This window comes from Leucoraja erinacea, chromosome 1 (assembly GCF_028641065.1).
Source record: "Leucoraja erinacea ecotype New England chromosome 1, Leri_hhj_1, whole genome shotgun sequence".
NCBI classification, from domain to species: Eukaryota; Metazoa; Chordata; class Chondrichthyes; order Rajiformes; family Rajidae; genus Leucoraja; species Leucoraja erinaceus.
This window is the reverse complement of record NC_073377.1, coordinates 104,654,764-104,678,256: the sequence shown is the minus strand read 5'-3', so window position 1 is coordinate 104,678,256 and position 23,493 is coordinate 104,654,764. Positions and strand designations below refer to the sequence as shown.

General features: G+C 41.0%; 1 protein-coding gene across 3 annotated transcripts in view; it reads left to right on the top strand.

Moving 5' to 3' along the window:
* Nucleotides 1–23,493, top strand: part of LOC129700265 (synaptopodin-2-like) — a 101,064-nt gene that overhangs the window by 36,030 nt on the left and 41,541 nt on the right. For all 3 annotated transcript variants that reach the window (XM_055640601.1, XM_055640593.1, XM_055640611.1), the window contains exons 2-3: nucleotides 19,472–19,623; nucleotides 21,588–22,408. In XM_055640601.1, coding sequence (XP_055496576.1) covers nucleotides 19,472–19,623; nucleotides 21,588–22,408 — 973 coding nt within the window. The remainder of the gene's footprint in view (nucleotides 1–19,471; nucleotides 19,624–21,587; nucleotides 22,409–23,493) is intronic.

Genomic DNA, 23,493 nt, shown 5'->3' with positions numbered 1-23,493 from the left:
ACTCTGCGGGTGGGGCAGCATCTCTGTAGAAAAAGGATAGGTGACATTTCGGGTCGGGACCCTTCGTCACGTAGCACTTCATGCCAGCATTTCATTCTTACTTGCAGGCCACCTCAACAACTACAAATCCAGGCTTAATGGAGGCCTCTCTGGTGATTCCAGATACAGAAGTTGCTATTTTTGTTAACTGATCTGAATCTTCACAAGCCCCTTCTGTGTGACTTCTCAACAGATGTGCCAGCCCTGGTTAGTGCTGTCTGAAACACAAGTAACAGGGACCATCTGAATCATGAATATTGCTGGTCTGCAGAGCCTACTGGGATCCATAGCAAACATATGTAGCAGATTATAGCAGCTGGTTCCTGTGGCCATTTAAACATCATCCAGTTAGAAAATGCAAAACACCCTGATAGCTCTGTCAGTAACCTTTTGCAGGTCTTTGTAAAACCCAGCCCACAACCAAATAAGATACAGGAATACCTCAGTAACATCACTCCCCGACTAAAGCTATTTCTGACTGTCTGAAAATTCCCAAAAAAGGCAATGCCTCCTCCAGGTTTTGGCCTCTTTATCTTGTGGGATTTATGGATTTGTCCACTAGCTAGTGCTCATCTGGTGCTTCACATAATCAAGTGAGAGAGAGAAAATCCTTGGGCAGGTTTAAACTAGATTGACAGAGGGACAAGACCCAAGGCAGTAGTGAGGCAGGTGGGACGCTGGAAGTCGGTGCGGAAGTCAACGACTGATTAGATGATTAGACAAGACATGTTAGAGTATGACATGGAGTGAGGAGAGACAGTTGTATTAAACTGCATTTATATCAGTGTTAGAGGCATGTAGGGCAAGGGGTAAACACACAGCATGGATAAGGATGTGCAATTGGGATGTTGTGGCAATTAGAGAACCCTGGCTAAGGGAGGGACAGGATCGATTGCTTTATGTTCCAGGGAACTGGTGCTACAGAAAATATGGAGGTGCTGTAAAATAATTGAGGGAACTGCTTTTTTGATTAAGGAGAACATCAAGGCAGAATTCTGGGTTGTCATTACTGAAAGATCATCTGTTGAGGCCATTTGGAAGGAGCTGAGAAATTTTTTAAAAAGGGGACGATCAGATTATTTTGATTTGGCCCCCAAATAATCAATGGCAATTAGAGAAATAAATAAACCAAGGGGAAAAAAAATCAGTGTTGGAGTAAATCAGCAGATCATAGAAAATAGCTGCAGGAGTAGGCCATTCGGCCCTTCGAGCCAACACTGCCATTCAATATGATCATGATTGATCATCCAAAATCAGTACCCCGTTCCGGCTCTTTCCCCATATCCCTTGATTCCCTTAGCCTTGGTTGTGGGTCTTTGCACTGGTCCTTGGTATTTGCACTGACATGCAATGTCAACTGTGGGACCTTATATAGGCAGGTGTGTGCCTTTCCAAATCATGTACAATCAATTTAATTTACCAATGGTGGACTCCTATCAAGTTGTAGAAACATCTCAAGGATAATGCTTAGGGTCGATGTCCTGTTGGAAGGTGAACCTCCGCCCAAGTCTGAGGTCCAGAATGCTCTGGAGCAGGTTTTCATCAAGGATCTCTCTCTGTACTTTGATCTATTCATCTTCCCTTCTATCCTGACTAGTCTCCTAGTTCATGCCGCTGAAACACATCCCCACAGCATGATGCTGTAAACACCATGCTTCACCGTAGGTATGGTATCGGCCAGGTGATGAGCGGTGCCTGGTTTCCTACAGATGTGATGCTTGGCATTCAGGCCAAATAGTTCAATCTTGGTTTCATCAGACCAGAGAATCTTGTTTAGGTGCCTTTTGGTAAATTCCAAGCGGGCTGTCATGTGCCTTTTACTGAGGAGTGGCTTCCATCTGGCCAATCGACCATAAAGGCTGGTGGAGTGCTGCAGATATAGTTGTCCTTCTGAAAGGTTCTCCCATCTCCACAGAGGAACTCTGGAGCTCTGTCAGTGACCATCGGGTTCTTGGTCACCTCCCTGACCAAGGCCCTTATTCCCCTGATTGTTCAGTGTGGCCGGGTGGCCAGCTCTATGAAGAGTCCTGGTGGTTCCAAAGTGCCTCCATTTAAGAATGACGAAGGCCACTGTGCTCTTCAGGACCTGCAGTACTGCAGAAATTGTTTTAGACCCTTCCCCAGATCTGTGTCTCAACACAATCCTGTCTCAGAGGTCTACGGACAATTCCTTTGTCTTCATGGCTTGGTTTTTGCTCTGACATGCACTGTCAACTGTGGGATCTTATGTAGACAGGTGTGTGCCTTTCCAAATCATGTACAATCAATTTAATTTACCACTGGTGGACTCCAATCAAGTTGTAGAAACATCTCAAGGATAATCAATGGAAACCGGATGAACCAAAGCTCAATTTTGAGTGTCATAGAAAAGGGTCTGAATACTTATGTAAATGTGATATTTCAGTTATTTCTTTATAATTACTTTGCAAATATTACTATACACCTGTTTTTGCCTCTTCATTCTGGGGTATTGTGTGTAGATTGATGATTTAAAAAAAGAATTTAATCCATTTTAAAATAAGGATGTAACATAACAAAATGTGGAAAAGGTGAAGGGGTCTGAATACTTTCTGAATGCACTGTATAAGAATGAGTTGTTGCATTTTGAGAAACCAAACCAGGATAGGACCATAGTGAAAGGTAGAGCCCAGGAGTGATGGGTAGAGTAGAGCAGTCAAAGGGTACTAGTGCACGGTTCATTGAAAGTGGTGTCCATAAGTAGACAGGGTGATGAAGAAAGCTTTTGTCACGCCTACCTTCATTAGTCAGGTTATTGAGTTGGAGTATTCTGTTCACACTGCTATCAGAAAGATGCTATTAAACTAGAAAGGATGCAGAGAAGATTTAAAAGATTGTCATTGTTGCCAGGACTTGAGGATCTGAGCTACAGGGACAAGTTAGCAGAATAGGACTTTATTCCTTGGAGTGCAGAAGACACTTGGAATAGTGATTTTAAAGAGGTGTATACAATCATGAGGGGAATAGATAATGTGAATGTCCAGAGTCTTTTTCCCATAATAGGGGAAGCGAGGACATAACTTTAAGGTGAGTGGGGAAAGGCTTAACATTTTTATACAGGCGGCACGGTGGTGCAGCGGTAGTTACAGGTTCGATCCCGACTATGAGTGCTATCTGTATGGAGTGTGCACGTTTTTCTCTGGACCACAAAGGGTTTCCCCGGTTTCCTCCCACACTCCAAAGACGTTAAGGTTTGTAGGTTAATTGGCTTGGGTTGGTATACTTGGTATAAATGTAAATTGTCTCTAGTGTGTGTAGACGTGTGTTCATTATAAGATCATAAGTGATAGGAGTAGAATTAGGCCATTCGGCACATCAAGTCTACTCTGCCATTTAATCATGGCTGATCTATCTTTCCCTCCTAACCCCATTCTCCTGCCTTCTCCCCATAATCTCAGACATCCGTGCAGAAATCGCTGGTCGGCGCGGACTCGGTGGGCCGAAGGGCATGTTTCCACGCTGCATCTCTAAACTAAACTAAAAGCTAAACATGGGTGGTGGGTATATAGAAAGAAACTGTGAGATTAAGTTGAAGCAGGCAAAATAACAGCATTTAAAGTACATTTGATCAGGTATGTGGATAGGAAAGGTATGGGACAGATACAGGCAAATGCAAATTGATGGGGTATCTTGGTTAGGATAGAAGAGTTGGGCTGAAGGGTCTGTTTCCGTGCTGTGTGAATCTCCAACGCTTTTTGTTGAGTACCTTGGTACATAGCCTTGCAGTTTGTTACTGAAAAAAACCAACACAACACAGAAAGATATATGCTCTGAAATAATACAGGGAAATGTGCCACTATAAGTCTATCTCAATTTATGCAATTTCTGGTCAAAAGCAAAAGAATGTGCAATTATATCAGTGTTTCTTCCAAAAAGCTGCAGAAAATTGGTTTTAAGTTGGCTACTTGTTGAATAGTTAACAGTGAGCAAAATATAATTGATTTTGGATAATCCTGCAATCTTTTCAGTTAACCTGGAGTTTTCACTGACTTCATTATCTGAATAAGACATGCAAAAGCCTTGTATATCGTTGAATAGGCTCTAACCATATTTGGGCTTCGTGAACTTCCCTTGCAAATAAAAGAGATTGGATCACATTACAAAAAGCTAGATTAGCTCTTAAATCAATAACAGCATCAAATCAACAAAGCAGAAAAACATTCAGATCAACATTCCCTGTAGTGAGAATCTCAATCTGCTGAATTACATCAACTTTTGTCTGCACTCAAAATATCTTTCCCTTTATGGTGTTGGAAGGGCAAGGGCATAACACCAAAGCAAGGCCAATTGGACATCTCGGACGTTGGTGAAAAATGTCTTCAATCAATGAAATGCGAGAATAAAACAGTGGCAGGACTGAGAAAAGGGATGAATTAAAGGGACTGAATTCTAAGGCAATCCAATTAGGCAGAAAAGGAACAAAATAAACATTGAATACGATAAAATAGACTGAGACAAAAAAAGGATCCAGAAAAATAGAAACAAAAGGCATCTTAAATTGAAAAGTTTGAGCTACTTCAAAGTCACCACAAATTGGTAGCTGAAGAAATGAGACTTCAGTCATTCACTTTCCGGCCCCAGGCAGTTGCTTCACATTCAGTTATAATTATATGTTGTTAAAGCACACATTCACTATTAGTTCCTAGAATTACATTTCTTTGATGTTTAATTGCAATTCATCCATAAATGCAACAACATCGTAAAATTGAGGAAGAGATTAAAGGTAAGATGTCATTTCCATAACAGCAACTAATTTGCAGCAATAATAGATCAGCACGGAAGGAAACCATTCTGTCCATCATGTCTGCACCAGCTCTTGTATGGAAGAGCAACCAAGTTAAACTACATTCCTTACATTTTCCCCAATGCCCTGTAATTCCTTCCTTTCAGGTATTTAGCAGGATTCCATTTGAATGTGACAATTGAATCCACCTCTGTACTGACTCGTGCTCTATCCAAATATTTCTCCTCTGGTCATATTTGGCACTTTTCCTAAACATATTTATTCTTTGTCTGCTGGTTCATATCCCTTCTGCCAATGGAAAGAGTTTCCCCCTATATTTAGATCCTTCATAATTTTAAATATTTCCATTGGATCACCTTGTAACTTTGTTTGTTCCATGAGGAACAACTCCAGATTCTCCAACCTTTCCATATTTCGAAAAGCCTTATTCCTGGAACCTTTTTAGTAAATATATTTTGTAAACTCTCTCCAAAACCTAACATTATTTCAAATATGTGGTGGTGTTGATGTGAGACAGGACATGGACAGTAGAGATTTTGGATGATCTGATGAATTGCAAAATTGAACAGCGTGATACAGAAGTGTCCACTCATTACTTCAAACGAGAATAGAAAAACTGACCTACTTGAGAATCACTATTTATTGGCTAATCAAAATTGATCTGCGTATTTGCATCTTAATGTATTAACCTCTGCTAAGTATTGGCCTTTCACCTGTCAGATCTAAATCCACATTTTTTGCACAATGGTTTAAGATATCACGATGTCAAGATTGTCCAGCAATTAACGTAGGAATTCAACCATACTTTTTCTGCTGCACACTAATACTAGCACAAATGCATTCTTGTACAGGTAGTTGTTAATATTGTATCAACATTGAATGAAGATAACTTGGAACCCTTAAAGGTTTGCTCGATATAAAAACTGAAAGATTTTAAATTAATGTATTTTTGTTTAAATTTTGGTAAGCTTTTATAATTCCATACTCGTATGTATGATGAAAGGTATCTTTGGAGTTTGACATGTTTGATAACTATAAGTTTTGACATATCTCTCAAACTGCCTTATGCCTTATAAAGATTTATAAAGATTTCAGTTATATATTCTGTAATATATACCTGAAAAATGATCAAGTTGCAGGATATTGAATTAAGGGAGTTCCCATGATGCAATTACTAAAAGGGGCAGGGGGACGGCGTTCCCCTAGTTTTCAGTTTCCAGTTTCCATCCTGTGCGTGAATTCACAGCTTTATCCTGTGCTACTTAATCCAAGGGCGAGCGGACAGACGCACGAAAGCAATGATCATAGAACGGAATATATGACATTTTGGGTCGAGACACTTCTTCAGACAGAGTCAGGGGAAAGAGGAACAAGAGATACTAGATGGCCTCGGGGACAGGAGTGTTGGGTAATTGAGGGGAACTTCCTTTACTAAAGACAAATGAATGGAAGACATACCTATATAGAGGGGTGGAGAGAGAGTAGAGGGGGGGAGGGGGAAGAAAGGGGTAGAAGGGGAGGGGGTGTGAGGGGGAATGGAGAAGGGCGAGAGGGGGAGGTGGGTCGTTCCCTCACGGTCGCGGGGCAGCGCTCTCGCCCCTCCAGTCACCGTGCTTCACACACACAGCCCCAGCTCTCCCCTCTCTCTCCCCGGGGAGACGTGGTGAACAACACAGGGAGGGCCGGGCCGGGCCATTGGTTGGAGCAACATTTACAAACATCGGCCTCAGCTCACACCCGTCCACCCGGACGCCGGCATCCACACCCGCTGCCGGCCCTCTCCCTCCCTTCTCTCCTTCCCTTCCCTCCCTCCCTTCCCTTCTTCCCTCCCTCCCTTCTCTCCTTCCCTCCCTCCTTCCTCTCTCTATTTTCCCTTCTCTCCTTACCTCCCTCCCTTCTTTGTCTCCTTCCTCTCTCTCTTTTCCCTTCTCTCCTCCCCTCCCTTCTTTCTCTCCTTCCCTCCCTCCATTCTGTCTCTACTTCCTTCATTCCCTTCCCTCCTTCCTCCCTTTTCTCTCTCCCTCCCTTCTTTCCTTCCCTCCCTCCCTCACACACACACACACACACACACACACACACACACACACACACACACACACACACACACACACACACACACACACACACACACACACACACACACACACACACACACACACACACACACACACACACACACACACACACACACACACACACACACACACACAACTAAGTTGGGATGGAGTAGAAGCCCAAAATGTAATGCCTGGACTGGTTTTTCGCCAATAATTATTGGTTTACCAGGATCTAGTTAATTAATTTTTTTTTCCATTTTCACAGTCACTAAAACAAGTGGTATTGTAACTATGTACTTTTCAGAGGTGATCTACACATTTTGTTTGCTACTTGTGGACTTGCATGTGTGCAATGTTATATTAAAACTAGACCAAGTGCAGACCCGTTGGGTCTGTTCCCCCAACGTGCGATTGCGGGAAGAGGGGGGCAGCATGCGGCATCACACACACACACTAACTATCCCCCACCCACCCCCCCCCCCCCCCCCCTGCGCACACGCTAACTACCCCCTTGATATTAACGGGCAAATTAATATTATTAATTTGCCCGTTTACCCCATAACGGCCCTATCTACTGACGCAAAGCCCCCCAACTCGCAGCCACTTCCTGGATGGAGGTGAGAGAGGAGGCATTAGGACAGGTGTTATATCTCCTACGGTTACCTGAGGTGGGAATGGTTTGGGTGGGAAGCGATGAGTGAACCAAGGAGTTGCGGAGGGAGCAGTCTCTGCGGATGATGGAAAGGGGTGGAGATGGTAAGATGTGACTGGTGGTGGGATCCAGTTGGAGGTGACATGAATGTTGGAGGATGTGTTGGATGCAGAGGCTGGTGGGGTGAAAGTTGACAAACCAGAGGGACTCTATTCTTGTTCCGTCTGGGAGGGAGACGGAAGAAGAGCAGAACAATGGGACACAAAGGAGACGCAGGTGATGGATCCATCTATGTTAGCTGGGGGGGAAGCCACATTTACTAAAGAATTGTCCTAGAATGGAAAGTCTCATTGCAAACAGAATGACTTTTTCAGAATGGAAAGTCTCAAGAGTTCATTTTGTTAAACGGCTGGAGCTAAATAATTGTCATGGGCAGTGACAGTGATACTTTGAAAGGCAAACAAAGAAGATTGTTCCATTGCCAAACTATATACAATCTTCGCGTCCAATGCCATTAATCAACTTGGATGCTATTTTTTCAAGCCAGTCTATAGCTGGTAAGGGCACTCCTCTCTCCCACCAGAGTATTTTGAACGCCATAAACTGTGAACTCTGATGTATAATTGTATTAATTTGTGAAAATCGGGATTTATTTTGCGGAACTGATCCATGATCTGCTTCTCTGTCTGAACTGTAAATCTGTTATCCTTGCAAAACTACGAGCAATCTCCATCTGGCGCAGAGCGTAACAATGAAAGCCACAAGTTATGTTAGCGGGGGAAGGAGAATTTTACAGCATGTTACAGCCAAAGACAATTGCATTCAGGAAAAAAACTCTCCCAAATTTGATCCATATGTTTTCATGGTGTAAAGAATGAACTGCAGAAATAGTACAAGCTGGCAATTCTTGCTATTAACTGCACTGAAATTACTTCACCGAAGAACCAGGCTTAGAGGCAGTTGCCTTTTATAGAAGCGATCAGCACAAATGACTCGAGTAATGTGTGCAGCTTCTTTACTGGTATTCTGTGCAGATTGCTGCCATGAATCTGTCCGCATTTGTTGATCTGGCCACTGACATTTGCATTGCTGTGTTTGGTATTCATAATGCAACCTCGATCTTGGTCTTCAGCTAACTCTCAGTTTCGACACATCTGTTGATGCAGTATTTCAGATTCAGAAAGTGGGGAGTCTAAGCAATTAATGGTTTTATGTCCCTCTTGCAGCCTAATAAATAATAATAATAAATACTTTATTAATCCCCTTTTCAGGGGAAATTCAGATGTCCTCGCAACACACTAATAAAAATACAACATAACATTCAAGAAGAAATTTAACATAAAAACATCCCCCCACAATGGTTCCCACTGTGAGGGAAGGCACAAAGTCCAGTCCCCATCCCCTTGTCCACCCCATAGTCAGGTCTATTGAGGCTTCCGCAGTCGCCGCTACAGGGCCCGATGTTTCAGGCCCTTCTTCGCCGGGTGATGGTGCTCCGGCGTCGGGAGAATCCGCTCAGCAGCTTGGGAGGCCTGGAACGGCCACTTCCTTACCGGAGACCACGGCCTCCGAATCCGACAGGCCGCGCTGGATGGAGCTCCACCACTGGCAATCTCAGTGAAAGATCCCACGCTCCCGATGTTAAAGTCAGCGCCGCCGCCCGTGACTGGCTGCACCACATACTTGCAGCTCCGCGATGTTCAATCGGCGGTCTCAGCAATCCGGAGCTCCAGCGCGGCGATCCGGGCAAGGCATCTCCCGCTCCACTCTGTGATAGCGTTCCAGCGCTGTGCGGCTGACGAAGCCGTGGTTCTAGCCAGTCCCGTCAGGAAACGCCACTCCAGACCCCGATGGTAGGAAAACTGCCTCTCCGACCAGGTAGGGACTAGGAAAATAAGTCCCCCCCCCCCCCCCCCACCACCAAGCTTAAAGATTAACAGAGCTCCAGGAAATGGATGAAACCAAATCCTAATGTTTAGCATTTCTGGCGTGCTCAATTAAGATGTTTCCAACCCTGCCAATACTGAGTTCCAAATTGTATCTCTACATCCTGAAGGTCAATGGAATGAAAGGTGATATAAGGAATTGCCGATGCTGGTTTATGAAAAAAGACACAAAGTGTTGGGGTAACTCCGCGGGTCAGGCAGCATCTCTGGACAACATGAATAGGTGACGTTTTGGGTCAGGATCCTCCTTCTGACACGAAACATCACCTATACCTGTGCTACACAGTGGACAGCTTGATTGTAATGATGTATAGTCTTTTACGTGACTAGATAGAAAGCAACAAAAAGCTTTTCACTCCGTCTTGGTACATGTGACAATAGTAAAATAAACTAAACTGAAAGGTGCAGTAATGATATTCAGATCAGTGAATAACAACAAACTACACTGAGTATGTTGTCATTATGTTTGACCTTGGATTGCAAAGGTGGGAACAGGAGTGAAAGTTGGCTCAAAGTTTTAGAGATACATCATGGAAACTGGGCCTTGGGCCCACAGGATCTACTTTGACCACCGTTCACCCTGCACACAACTACTATGCTATCCATTCCTTAGAAATGAGAGGCAATTTACAGAGGCTAGTTAACCTACAATCTGCATGTCTTTGGGATGTGGGAGGAATGTGGAACAGGGCCCCAGTGAGACCACATCTGGAGTATTGTGTGCAGTTTTGGTCTCCAAATTTGAGGAAGGACATTCTTGTTATTGAGGGGGTGCAGCGTAGGTTGATATAATCGAGCGGCTGGGCTTGTACACTCTGGAATTTAGAAGGATGAGAGGTTATCTTATTGAAACGTATAAGATTATTTAGGGTTTGGACACGCTAGAGGCAGGAAACATGTTCCCGATGTTGAGGGAGTCCAGAACTAGGAGCCACAGTTTAAGAATAAGGGGTAAGCCATTTAGAACAGAGATGAGGAAATACTTTTCACACAGTTGTGAGTCAGTGAAATTCTCTGCCTCAGACGGCAGTGGAGGCCAGTTCTCTGGATTCTTTCAAGAGAGAGTTAGATAGAGCTCTTAAAGATAGCGGAGTCAAGGGATATGGGGAGAAGGCAGGAACGGGAAACTGATTGTGGATGATCAGCCATGATCACATTGAATGGCAGTGCTGGCTTGAAGTGCTGAATGGCCTACTCCTGCACCTATTGTCTATTGTCAAAGGCCATAATTATCAGTTATGTTTTCCCCTCTTGGTCTCTCTTCAGTTTTTAATATACTTATTTCTATAAATTCTCTGCAATTAATAAAGTTTATCTTAATCAGAAATAATAGTGTTTTAAAATCACATTTTTTTTACAGGAAAGGCATGGATACAATTCATGGAATTTCCCTCAACTACCTAAGTTTTAAATATTTAAATTGGAAGTGGGAGAAGTATTCTTTTCACTTTCCATTTAGGAAATCAAAATTAATGGGAGTATGAGGATCAAATGTAATCAGTAGAATCTAAGAACCATGTGGTGTGAATAAATATTTGGACTTATAAGGCAACTCCAAGTGATCTGCCCCTGGTGCATTTTGTTCTACGCATCCTGTTAATTACAGTCTGATAATTAGGTAAGCAACTGCGACCTCTGCTGACAAGTCGCGGTATAAAGCATTAACAATATCCAAGGTTGGGTGTAATATTGAGATGCAAGAAACTGCAGATGCTGCATTCTTGAGTAAAACAAAAGTGTTGGAGTATCTCGGTGGGTCAATTGGCATCTATGGAGTGAATGGATAGGTGAAGTTTTGCGTTGAGACCGTTCTTCAAAGTCTTCAGATATTTTCACTTTTTTCCCCAATATACAAATTGCTATTTTATATCTCTTTGCTGAAAACAAGGATGGCACAACTGGTAGAGCTGCTGCCTAACCGCATCAGAGAACCGAGTTCGATCCTGACTTCAGTTACTGTCTGTGCTGAGTTTGCACACTCTCCTGTGATTGAGTGGGTTTCCTCCAGGTGCTCTGGTTTCCTCCCGTGTTGCAAAGACATGCAGGTTTTGTAAGTTGATAGGTCCAGAGTGAATGAGAAAGTGAGATAACATAAAACTATTGTAAACAAGTAGGACAATGGTCGGCGGGGCCTTGGTGTGCCGAAGGATGTCAAGGTTTCCATGCTGTATCTCTAAACCAAAGTAAAAGCCGTCACATATAACAAGGAACTATAGATGCTGGGTTACCAAGAAAAGACAAAATGCTGGAGTATCTCAGCGGGTCAGGCAGCATCCCTGGAGAACATGGATAGGTAATGTTTTTGGTTAGCACCCTTCTTCAGACTGATTGCAGGGGTGGAAGGAAAGAAAGCTAGAAGAGTGGAGGGGCAGGACACAGCATAGCAGATCATAGATGAGCTCAGGCAAGGTGGGGGTTTGAACACTAGGTCAGAGATGAACACACACAAGGTGTGAGACAACGAGATTAAAGAGTTATGGTGCAGCTAGAGATTGTTGACTTGCACATTTTTTTAGGAATATAGATGGAGAGGGAGGGGGAACGTAAGGGGAATGTAGACTATGAATGGAAAGATTCTTAACAGCATTGATACATAGAGGGATCTTGGAGTCAAAGTCCAGAGATCCCTGAAAGTGGCAACACAAGTAAATAGAGTGGTAAGGAAGGTGGTATACAGTACTTGTCTTCTTTGCCAGGACTTTATCAGGACATTGTGTATAAGAGTCTGGAAGTTATGTTGTAGCTTAAAAGGACTCTGCTGAGACTGCATTTGGAATATAGTGTGCAGTTCTGTTTGAGGGGGTGCAGAAGAGGTTTCTCAGAATACTGTCTGGTTTAGTGTAATAGCTATAAGGAGAGGTTAAACAAACATATTATTTTCTTGGTGGCGTTTTGGAGGCTGCAGGGTGACCTTATAGAAGTTTTTGTTAATTATAAGAGGCAAGATAAGGTAGACAATCAGAATGTTTTTCTGAGGGTTGAAATGTAAAGTCTAGAGGCTTTAAGGTGAGAGGGTCAACATTTATAAGAGATGGTTTGGGGCAAGTATTTTACAGAGAGAATGATGGGTGTCAGGAATATGCTGCCAGGGGTGGTAGTGGAGGCAGATACAATAGGGCCATTTAAAAAGCTTTTTGATAGGCAAATGGATATGCTGTAAATGGAAGAATATGGATTGCGTGCAGGCAATGGAGATTAATTTAACTAGGCATCATATTCGGCACAGACCAAGAATGGCTTTTTCCTGTGCTCCATAATGTTCTTCATTAAGGAAGGACAAGACATTAGGGAACATCTGATCTGACGCCAGTGATGGATATAGTTACTAGAAAGAAATACTTTGACAGAACACATATAATACTGACGAATAAACTTGCAATTCCAAAATTGCTTTTAATGTGGAGATGACTGGAGATTTTCTTTACATATGAGGTGGAGGGATCTGAGGGGACAAATATATAACCATTTACAATTTACAGAGGCTGATTAACCAAAAAAGCTACATTTCTTTGGGATATGGGAGCACTCAGAGGAAACTCACACAATCACAGGGGGAACATGCAAACTCCACACAGATAGCACCTGATGTCAGGATTGAATACTGGTCACGGGCATTGTGAGAAGGAAGCTCTACCAGCTGTGCCACCCTGTGCATCCTGGATTCTTTCAGAATGAGGGCATTTTGCGAAGGTGCTTTTGAGAAGGCATTTATAGAAGTGGGATGATTATTTCAAGAGGAATTGGGACAAATAAGTAACCTGTTGGGAACTGATATTGACTTAGTGAGCTAAATCTTCTTGTGTATGATGTGCACAGCCTAAAGGTGTAGGTCAACTTGTTCTAGGGGTGGGAGATTGCAACCTGCACATGGTCCGCCCTGTTTTGCCAAATGCAATTAACCTGGCGTGCACAATCAAATTAAATCAAATAGAACAAGTTGCCTACAACTTTAGACTGTGCACGCCACACGCAAGAATAAGAACAACAACAACTTGTTCCATTTGATCAATTTGTTTGTGCACGTTGGGTTGATTGCATTTGTCGAAACAGGGTGGACCACGTGAAGGTTGCATTCTCCCACCCCAGTGAGCTAAGTGCCATCCTTTGTATCATGATAAGTATTCGTTATGGGATAATAAAGGCTACGGAAAGATAAACGTAGCACTGGGGTTAATTTCCAGATGGAATTGTAGAATGTAATGTCATTTTAAGCATTGAACAACCTTCTCTCTCTCCGTATTAGACTGGAGGGTTGTTGGTGTACCTGTCTCTTAACATTGTAACAGTTTCATAGCCAGAAGCAAGATGAGACAATTTAGCGGTTACATTGCTTAATTGAAGAACCTATCGCTGCTTTGCAATTTTGACATTGCAAATCAAGTTGCTCTGTCCATAGAACTGGCATTGTTGAATGCTGGGGAATGTTGCCCACCCCAAGAATCTGCCACAGCTGCTGTTCACAGTCAATGGTCGTGACTTTAGGTGTAAAGGGTTTAAAGCCGAGGAATTATAGCCAACCCTCAATCTTTCAATGAGTTATCCTGTGGGAAAAGATTTGTTTTTGTACACACTGAGTACACAGGATTAGTCACTACACAAGCAATAATAGCAAGAAGTTTGTTTTATTAGCCTTGCTAAGACAGCCAACTCAAATAAAAGGTAAAGCAAAAACAATATTTATCATGTAGGAACAAGCAATCAGAAATTGCGATGTAGTCGTGTACATTTTACATAGAGTACATGTAGAATTCTGTGAAAAAGAGAATAAAAAATTCCAGGTGCTGGTAAATAGTTACTGCAAGTGGTTGAAATGCAACATTTGAATTTATTTACCACTATAAATTAATGTTGAATTGTCATATACATGGGGACCAGAATAATGACATTCTTACTTGCTGTGCCTTTGCTGGTACACAATACAACTAGGGCGGCATGGTGGCGCAGCGGTAGAGTTGCTGCTTTATAAGGAATGCAGCGCTGGAGACCCAGGTTCGATCCCGACTACAGTTGCTGTCTGTACGGAGTTTGTACGTTCTCCCCATGACCTGCGTTGGTTTTCTCTGAGATCTTCGATTTCCTCCCAGACTCCAAAGATGTACAGGTATGTAGGTAAATTGGCTTGGTAAATGTAAGAATTGTCCCTAGTGTGTAAGGGGCTAGTGTTAATGTGTGGGGATCGCTGGTCGGCGTGGACCCGGTGGGCAGAACGGCCTATTTCCGCCCTGTATCTCTAAACTAAACTAAACAAATATACAAACAATAATACAATAGATTATCAGTTTACTAGGTAACCAGATTATAGCAGTGCAAACGGAAGTACATAGTATAACCTTATACAAAGTCCTTAATAGTTCAAAGATTGTGATTAGAGTTGTGCAGTATGGTTCAAGAGCCCGATGGTTAATGGGATGAAGCTGTCCTTGAACAAAGAGGATATGGTTCTCAGGTTCAATACCTTCTTCCCCATGGTGGCAGCAGAAAAGAGTGTGGCCAGAGTAATGTGGTGAGTCTTTGATGATACTAGTTTTCCCCTTTGAGAAAGTATTTCCTGTAAATCACCTTGATGATGGGGAGGTTGATACCCATGAAGGACTGGGCAATGTCCACCACTTTCTGCAGCCGTTTTAATTCTTGGACCTTCATGACCGAAGCTGGCCCTAATGCTTATGCTCTCCACTATACACCTGCAGAAATTACAGTATCGATGAGTTGAGATCTAAATGTTTTTGCCATGGCTTACTTGAAGGACTAGTTTCCGATAACAGATCTGCTTTCATCTAGTATTAGAGCAAGAAGAAGTATGAAGACAGAACATGAATACAAAAAAATGAGATTTTTTTTTCTCAAACCCTTGTGTCATCAATGAAGCACAGAAATGACAACATATTAAATCATGTGAATTAAAACAATTTGTGTAAAGAGAATAAATTGGGAGATTTACAACCAATAAACAAATGATTTTTACAGTAAAATAAATTGGATTGATTTACTGAATTGATGGATTGCACACGAGGATCTGAAGATTGCAACCTGGTGTAAAAATGATGAAGGAACAAATCGTGCAAATGGTTTAATGTCAATATTGAAAATCTTCATAAAGCTAAGCTGATTAGGAGGAGCCACCATTTCTTTGTGAAAGGCGCAATGTAGATTATACTAAAATAATAATGTTTTCTTTGTTAAGAATCACTGAATTAGTAAATGAAAGGGATGTGATGTTATGATTTAAAATGATAGAAATTTAATCCCATAACAATGTTTTTTCTCTGTTATATAATTGAAAATGGATTATTTTTCTGCAGTGAAATACAGCTACCAACTTCCTGACAAGTTGGATAACAACTTCATAACATAGAAAATAAGTGCAGGAGTAGGCCATTCAGCCCTTCGAGCCTGCACCGGCATTCGATATGATCATGGCTGATCATCCATCCATGAAAGACATTTACTCTCTCCACCAGTCACACTTTAAATGGTGTCTTTGTCTATGCAACATTCTTTCTGCAATATTCCAGTGGAAATTTGGACTGAGTTGACTATTGGCTCCTCCTGTAATTAACATTCCAGTAATACCGCACTAGAATGGGAGTCCTGTTAGTGAAATCTTTCACTTGACTTCCAAAACTAAAGTCCTAGTTGGTTCCTCTCCCCCATTCCATTAACTTAATTATAGCACAAAATGATTCAAAGTCCTGAATATGCCTTTAGGTACTTCTCTCATCGAGTCACAGAACAGGGAAACAGGTCTTTCAGACCATCTTGTCCATTCCGACCAAGATGCCCTAACTATACTAGTCCCATCTGCTTGTGTTTGGCCCATATCCCTCTAAATCTTTCCCATCCATTTACCTGACCAAAGTATTTTAAATATTGTTATAGTACCTACCTCAACAACCTCCTCTAGTAGCAATGTTACAAAATTTTGAGATTTAAAAAATCAAGTCTGCAATTTATCCCATCAGATAAAGCATAAAAAGAAGTTTAATTTGACACCTAATTCACTTCATATCTCAAGTAATAAAAAAGTTATGGCCATTTTCATACTCGGAAATTAGCATCTTGTTCCCTATTGATTTTCTATGGACATAACAAAAAAGCTGTGATCATGGACAGTCAAAAGCCCATAACCTTCTTAAAAATTAAGAGAACTGAATGAAATTTTCAGTTATCATAGATTGAACCATTCTGAAACAAATATAAAATAATCTTACTTGGATGACCTGAAATTAAAGCATATAATTAGTTAGTTACCCAATTGGAGCTAATTTCAAACTTCAATTACTAGATCTAAACATCTATCTATTTCTTAATAAATGATTAACATTTTTAAATAGCCTAAGTGTCCAAATAATATTCACAAATAATTCACAATAAAACATGATTTTTAAATCTCATTTACATCAATTTATAGGCCAAATGGAAGGAATTTAGTGTTTAATTGCTGTAAATTAAAGTCCCAATTTTAAATCAGCTTTCTAGTGGGTTCCTGTGAACGCGCTGGTTTAGAACGTTCACATTGCAGTGGATTTGTGCCCTCAAATGCCCAGAAAAGTACTGCGGGATATAAAGAGCCCAAAATGAGCTACTCGCTATAGAAAACTTTATATACAGGGTTCTTAAGAAGCCCCTTTTAATGTAAAAATAAGGTACATACCTTTAATTGTTTGCTTTATAAAACCCTGGGGCTGCGAGAGGTCGCGGGTTTAGATTTTTTAAACTACTATAACTATTATACAAGGCCATAAAAACTAATAATACCTTTTGCGACGGGGTCTTTCAGCGATTTTTCGTTAATGATTTACTAGGCTGAACATTTTCAATTGCAACAGCCTAGTAAAAATCGCGTTTTAAACCCGCCCCCTCTAAACAGCACCAAAATCGTGCGCACGGGCTGGGGTAGATTCTCAATGACAATTCAGGTAGGTTTTGTAACATACCTACCTCTAGCAGCTCATTCCACTCATTAATAAACCCAAACTTAAAACCTTAAACTGTTATATAATTTGTTTTGATTATATTAGAAAACAAGATTAAGCCATTTCAACCTATTATCTATGTGACAAATGAGATGGCTGCAATTTGTAGTGTGTTGTCAACTATAAAAGCAAAAATAGAACATAGAATATTGACCGTGGAAATGGAAGACTACAGGCAGAGTACTGCCAAAAAGAATGAGTTTATATATCTCCTTGGTCCTAGCTGAGATGAGTTGAAAGGCCTGTCAACGCTACATTACTCTTCATGTCTAATATGATTATGTTTAAGATCTGAGCATAAAGGATGAAAATGTCCTTACCACTGACCACTTTGTTGGAACGCTCCAAAATGAAAGAAAACTGGCTTGTTATTTAGTGGAGAGTTTTGCAGAAAATCTTCTTAAGAAATAAAGGTCTATCTATATTCAAGGTCTATCTCGGACACATTGCCTTTCTTGATCTCTCAGTCTACATCTCATGGATCAGACTATCAACTGATGTCTACTGCAAATCTACCGACTCCCAGTTACACTTCCTCCCATCCTGCTTCTTGCAAAGATGCTATGCCCTACTCTCAATTCCTCCATCTTTGCTGCATCTGCTCCCAAGATGAAGTTTTACATTCTAGGCCATCTGAGATGTCTTCTTTCTTGGCTTCTCCCCCTTCTGTCATAGATCGATCCTGCACCTGGATCTTCGCTGTGTGCCGTGGTTCTGTTCTCACTCCTCCTCCCCCTGATGGAACAAGGTTAGAGCTTCCCTGGCCCTAACCTTTCACCCAACCAGCCTTCGCATTCAACACATCATTCTCCAACATTTCTGCCAACGCGATCCTACCACCGGTCTCAACTCTCCAACGTGATCCCACCAACAGTCACATCTTCCCAATCCCATCCTCCAGAAAGATAGCTCCCTCTGCAACTTTGGTACTCTCATCCCTCCCACCCAAACCCCTCTCTCCCCTGAATCATCAGGATATGTTACAACCATTGCTATACTTCCTCCCTTGCCTCCATCTAGGGACCCCAGCAACCTTCCAGGTGAAACAGAGCTCAATGAGCACCCATCCTAACCTCATTTACAGCATCTGGTTTTCCTGATGTGGCCTTCTGTACATGGAAATTGGTGCAAGGGGACTTGGGAGTGCTGGTGCAGGATGCTCAAAATGTTAACTGGCATGTTAAATGTATAGTAAGGAAGGCAAATGCAGTGTTGGAGGACTAGAATATGAAAATAGGGATGTAATGCTGAGGCACAGGTCAGACCTCATTTGGAGTATTGTGAGCACTTTTGGGCCCCACATCTGGGGAGGGATGTGCTGGCATTGGAGACGTTCCAGAGGAGGTTTATGAGAATGATCCCTTGGATGACTGGGTTTACGAATGATGAACGTTTGATGGCATAGGGTCTGAAATCGCTGGACTTTAGAAGGATGAGGGGAGATCTCCTTGAAATTTACCGAATAATGAAATGCCTGGATAGAGTGGATGTGGAGAGGGTGTTTTCACTAGTGGGAGAGACTAGGACCAGAGGGCACAGCCTCAGAGTAAAAGGACATACTTTTTATTTGGATGTACCCAAGGAGGTGAGGAGGAATTTCTTTAGTCAGAGGGTGGTGATTACATGGAATTCATTACCACAGACGGCTGTGGGGGCCAAGTGATTGGGTATTTTTCAAGTGGAGATTGACAGATTCTTGATTAGATTCTTGATTGTTCATGTTGTCTAGAGATGCTGCCTGACCCACTGAATTACTCCAGCACTTTGTGTCCTTTAGTGTAAACCTGGCAGCAGTACAGCCATACAGTTTGGTGTCATGCTATATAACACAGTGCCCTATAAGGTGGTAATCCTTAAATCTATCATTTAATACTAGCTATTAAAGGATTTATAATGTCAATGACAGCTTCAAAACTAATTAAAAATGACACCAAGTGTGAAGAGTTTTCTTTACTATTTTGAATTTAGTATTCAGCGCTTTGATTTTAAGAATGGTTTCCAACTAGATTTAGCTTTGTGTGCATCTGTCCTGTCTCCAGGTGCGGAAAAAAAGCAAAGCCTGCAATTCTGGATTGTGTGAAGGAGATGAACTCATTTCAATCAACAGTAAGTCTTGTTCAGAATTAACCCATTCAGAAGCCATGCAGCTGATCGATGGGGCAAGTGATACCCTGCAAATTCTCATTAAAAGGTAGATAGAGCTTCTTGTGTTAAAAACTATTGCTTCTTCATTTGTTGAAACATCTATGCTTCATATTTTGCAATAACAGAACTAAACAGTAAAATGCAGGAAACAGCAAACAACAAGTTCTAATAATCTAATTGACCCAAGAACAAAGCAATAATTAGTGTATTCTGCAATTTTCATAAACTGTGCACTTTCCTTAAGTTGTTTCTCTACCTTGTGGCTTGGACTTAAGTAATGTTTGCTGTTTCCTGGATTTTAATGTCATTAAGGAGAGTAACTATGCTTTGCTCTGCAGTGTAATATTGCAAAGATTATTTATAGAGTGATAGAGTCACACAGCTCAGAAACAAATGCATCAGCCCACCAAATGTATGCTGATCACATGACACCCATTTACAGTAATATTCTCCCCTTATTGTGCGAACATTTTTAAACAAAAGGCAATAGACGGAGATACATTCCCACATAGAAGGATACAAACATAACCTGTGGCAATCTGCGCACGGCTCTTTGCAAGATTATGTCAACTACTTACAATACATCTAGACCACTAGTAGAGAACCAAGTTGACCCAAGAGATTCCAGCCTGTCACGGACAAGGAAGAAATGGAATCATTCAGCTTACCTGACTTAGATTACAGTCCCTGGCAGTCTTTCACAAAGTTGCAGTTACAGCAGTGGAATAATTTGTGGAGTAGATCATTATACCCTCTGAGCTAGTGAAGTCCATGTGACAGTTAGTGGGCCATAGCAAGAAGCACAAAATGAGGCTGAGAGAAAAGAAAGCACATAAACAAAAATGCAGACACCATTGTTGCACAAGGGCTGAAATGTGATGTTTGTAAAGGTAAAATGTGTCAATATTTGCGAGAGCTGTCACTGCTGCAGAAACATTAATTATATGAGTCATATGTGTTTCTTGTTTTGCTACTCCCAGAAAATTACTGGTCATTGGCATATTGGGGGCTAATGTAGAAAGTTATTCCTATGCAAGTGGCATTTTGAAGAAAACAGTAAGCAATCAATCACACCATCAAAATGCCTGCAAAATGCCACCATTAAGTTATCCTGCAACTGATAAAGATTTGACCTTTTAATATTATATTTGCAATTCGATTGATTTGTTGATTGCTTTCATTTTCTTTAAAGTTTAATTAAGTTCAGGCAGGCTGTTAAAAATGGCTGTAAATCTGAATGATGACTTCCAGAGTCTTTTCATCATTCTGAATGTCTGACTCACTAGTGCTTCACGGCTGCAATTTTAGCCCCCTGGTTTCTATATCTTCAATGTATATTTAGGTAATCAGATTAGAAACCTGTTACTTGATAGTTTGCACATACAACTGCTGATTGGTGCTCTTAATTTCTGTGTCACTGGTCTAAATGCAATCCCTGACGATTGCATGATACTCTCTGACCTAAAAGAACATTACATATCTTGACCATACATTCCTGCAATGACGAAGGTTTCACCACTGATGCGTGTACCTAATTTTGAACTTCTCCGAATGAAGAAAGATTCTAAAACTTTAAAAGTTCAGGTTTTGGTTGTGATTTAACTACAGATAATTTGAGAGTTCACTCATGATGGAAACAAAGCCCCAGCAGTTTGTGAATCAGTACATTTAAACAACATCACTGGTATCAGAAATTGTGCAGACATTTTATGTGATATCAGCGTACATTATCAAGGTGCTCTGGGCTGTCAAGACCACAATTCTATCTCAGCTGTGCATTTTACAGACTACCTGATTTCCATTTCAGTTTAATTCAATTTGCAAATCCACCCCTTGGTTTGTTTTTGCGACACCTGTTCCATATATTGCTTATAAGCCTTGCAACAGAAGGCAAAGTTATAATAAACACGAGACTACTATAAATAATAAGAATATTGGTGAAAGAATAAAGTGAATTACAAAGGTTTTTATGTATCTAATTGTTGTGAGGGTTTCTTGTAATCCCTTTAGATCCATCAGTGAGAAAGCTGATGAGCCACAGTATACAGTAAATGAAGAAACAAGAAGCAGAGAAACCGTAGAAACGACACTACAAATCGCCGGAAGGAAAGCATCAGCCAAGCAGAACCTTCCTTTTGAGCTTTACATCTCTGAGTCTCAGGACGAGGCTTACTATGGAGAGACAGAAAGTGACACAGATGTTTCGGGGAAAAGAGAAGAGAGACAGAGCAGCTCAAGGTTGTTATTAAAAGAATGTGGCAGCCCTGGGGAATTGCTATTGCAAGGTACCTGCCGTACGGAGCAGAGAAGAAACCAGCACTCAGGCATGGTGGAATTCCAAGTGTCTATTGCTCAAGGGATGGATGGTGGTCCAGAGACATCTGCTGTCACTGTCACTGGTTTGGATAAAATCAATTCTGCAACCGTGGATGAAAATCTGCTGCAAAAAGATAACAAGAATAATGAATTAGCTGCATCAGAGACAGATGAAAATGCAGCAGTCCAGATAGCCTCTGCTACCAAGCTACTCCAGAGCAAGATTGATAAAAAGGTCAAGCTGGTTGATAGTGAGGTTCAAATGGATTCCTATCAGTCCAGGATGGATCTGTTTCTGGATTCCTCTGACAGAGAATACAGTGGAAAGGAGGCCTCCACGTCTGAAGTTGGCAGTGGCTGTGCTGACTCTCAGGCTGAAGAGGGATGGTCAAAAACTGATAGCACGCCTCCTTTCCCTATTGGAATTTCATCAGAGGGAACAGAGCACGGGTCAGAAGGGACACACTCAGGAAAGGATTTGGCAAGAACCCACAAACACCGTGCAAGGCAAGCCAGTGAGTACAATTGTTCTGGTAAATTTATACAAGAAGGAGTTTTTGTGTTGTTAATTTTATTTCCCTAAGAAGATCCAATAAGGCAGTGTACTAATGTGTTACTTGTGGCATTAAATAGCAACAGATCCAATCTGCAGACTGATGATGCTTGCAGAACTGAGTTTGACAGACACAAGCAGTTGCAATCCAGGGAGTTATCTGATCCCTTGAAATAGCAAATCTTTACTCCAGTGAAAAGGGAACTCAAATTTTTTTCTGTCTTGTATTCAGGAGGATAACCTTCGATGCTGTAAGGATATTAAGATTTTTTTGTACCCTAGTTTCATTTGGATTAGTTTTAATGGTTATTACGTGATCATTTCAATATTTCTTATGGAATATAAAAATAGACATACAAGCTTTAGTTTATAATTCAAGGGTTCCTATCGATGTTAGGCATTACATATTAACAATAGTTCCATTTGTAAAAATTCTAGGACTCATTTGGTAAGTGCATGGGACAGGTAAACAAGGTAACTGATTTCAATTGTCAAGTAATTGCATTGCTCCTGTATTTGTTTGTTTAGGAATATGGAACACATTCAAGTCATTCTGATTATGATTTTGTGTAATAGTTAGCTGTGTTCTATAGTTAACAGATCAGTGGTTTAATATACTTAATTATAAGAAAATCCTCCTGAAGTTTATACAATTAACAAGTGAAATTAAAAGTAGTTTTAAAAGTATTAGAATTTTTCAGTTTTGTTCTGTTGTACAAATGCAAATTTCTAACCCTTTATGATGACCTCAAGTAATTACATGAGGTAAACACAAAAAAGTATTTTTGATAACATTCATATAATAAGTACACAACTAAATACATATACTGTAGACACAGTGTTATTTCCTAAATGTATAGATAATAATAGCCTGAACTTTAAAAGAAATGCTTTTATGCAGGTCAGTTTTTATATTTAACCTATATTTAAATCAAATAATTGAAAGCATAATATAAATTGATGCAATGTAAATCTAATTATAGTTTAGAAGTTTATTGTATATTTCTATTCCTTAACATTTTTTTTTATGCCACTTATTAGAAACAA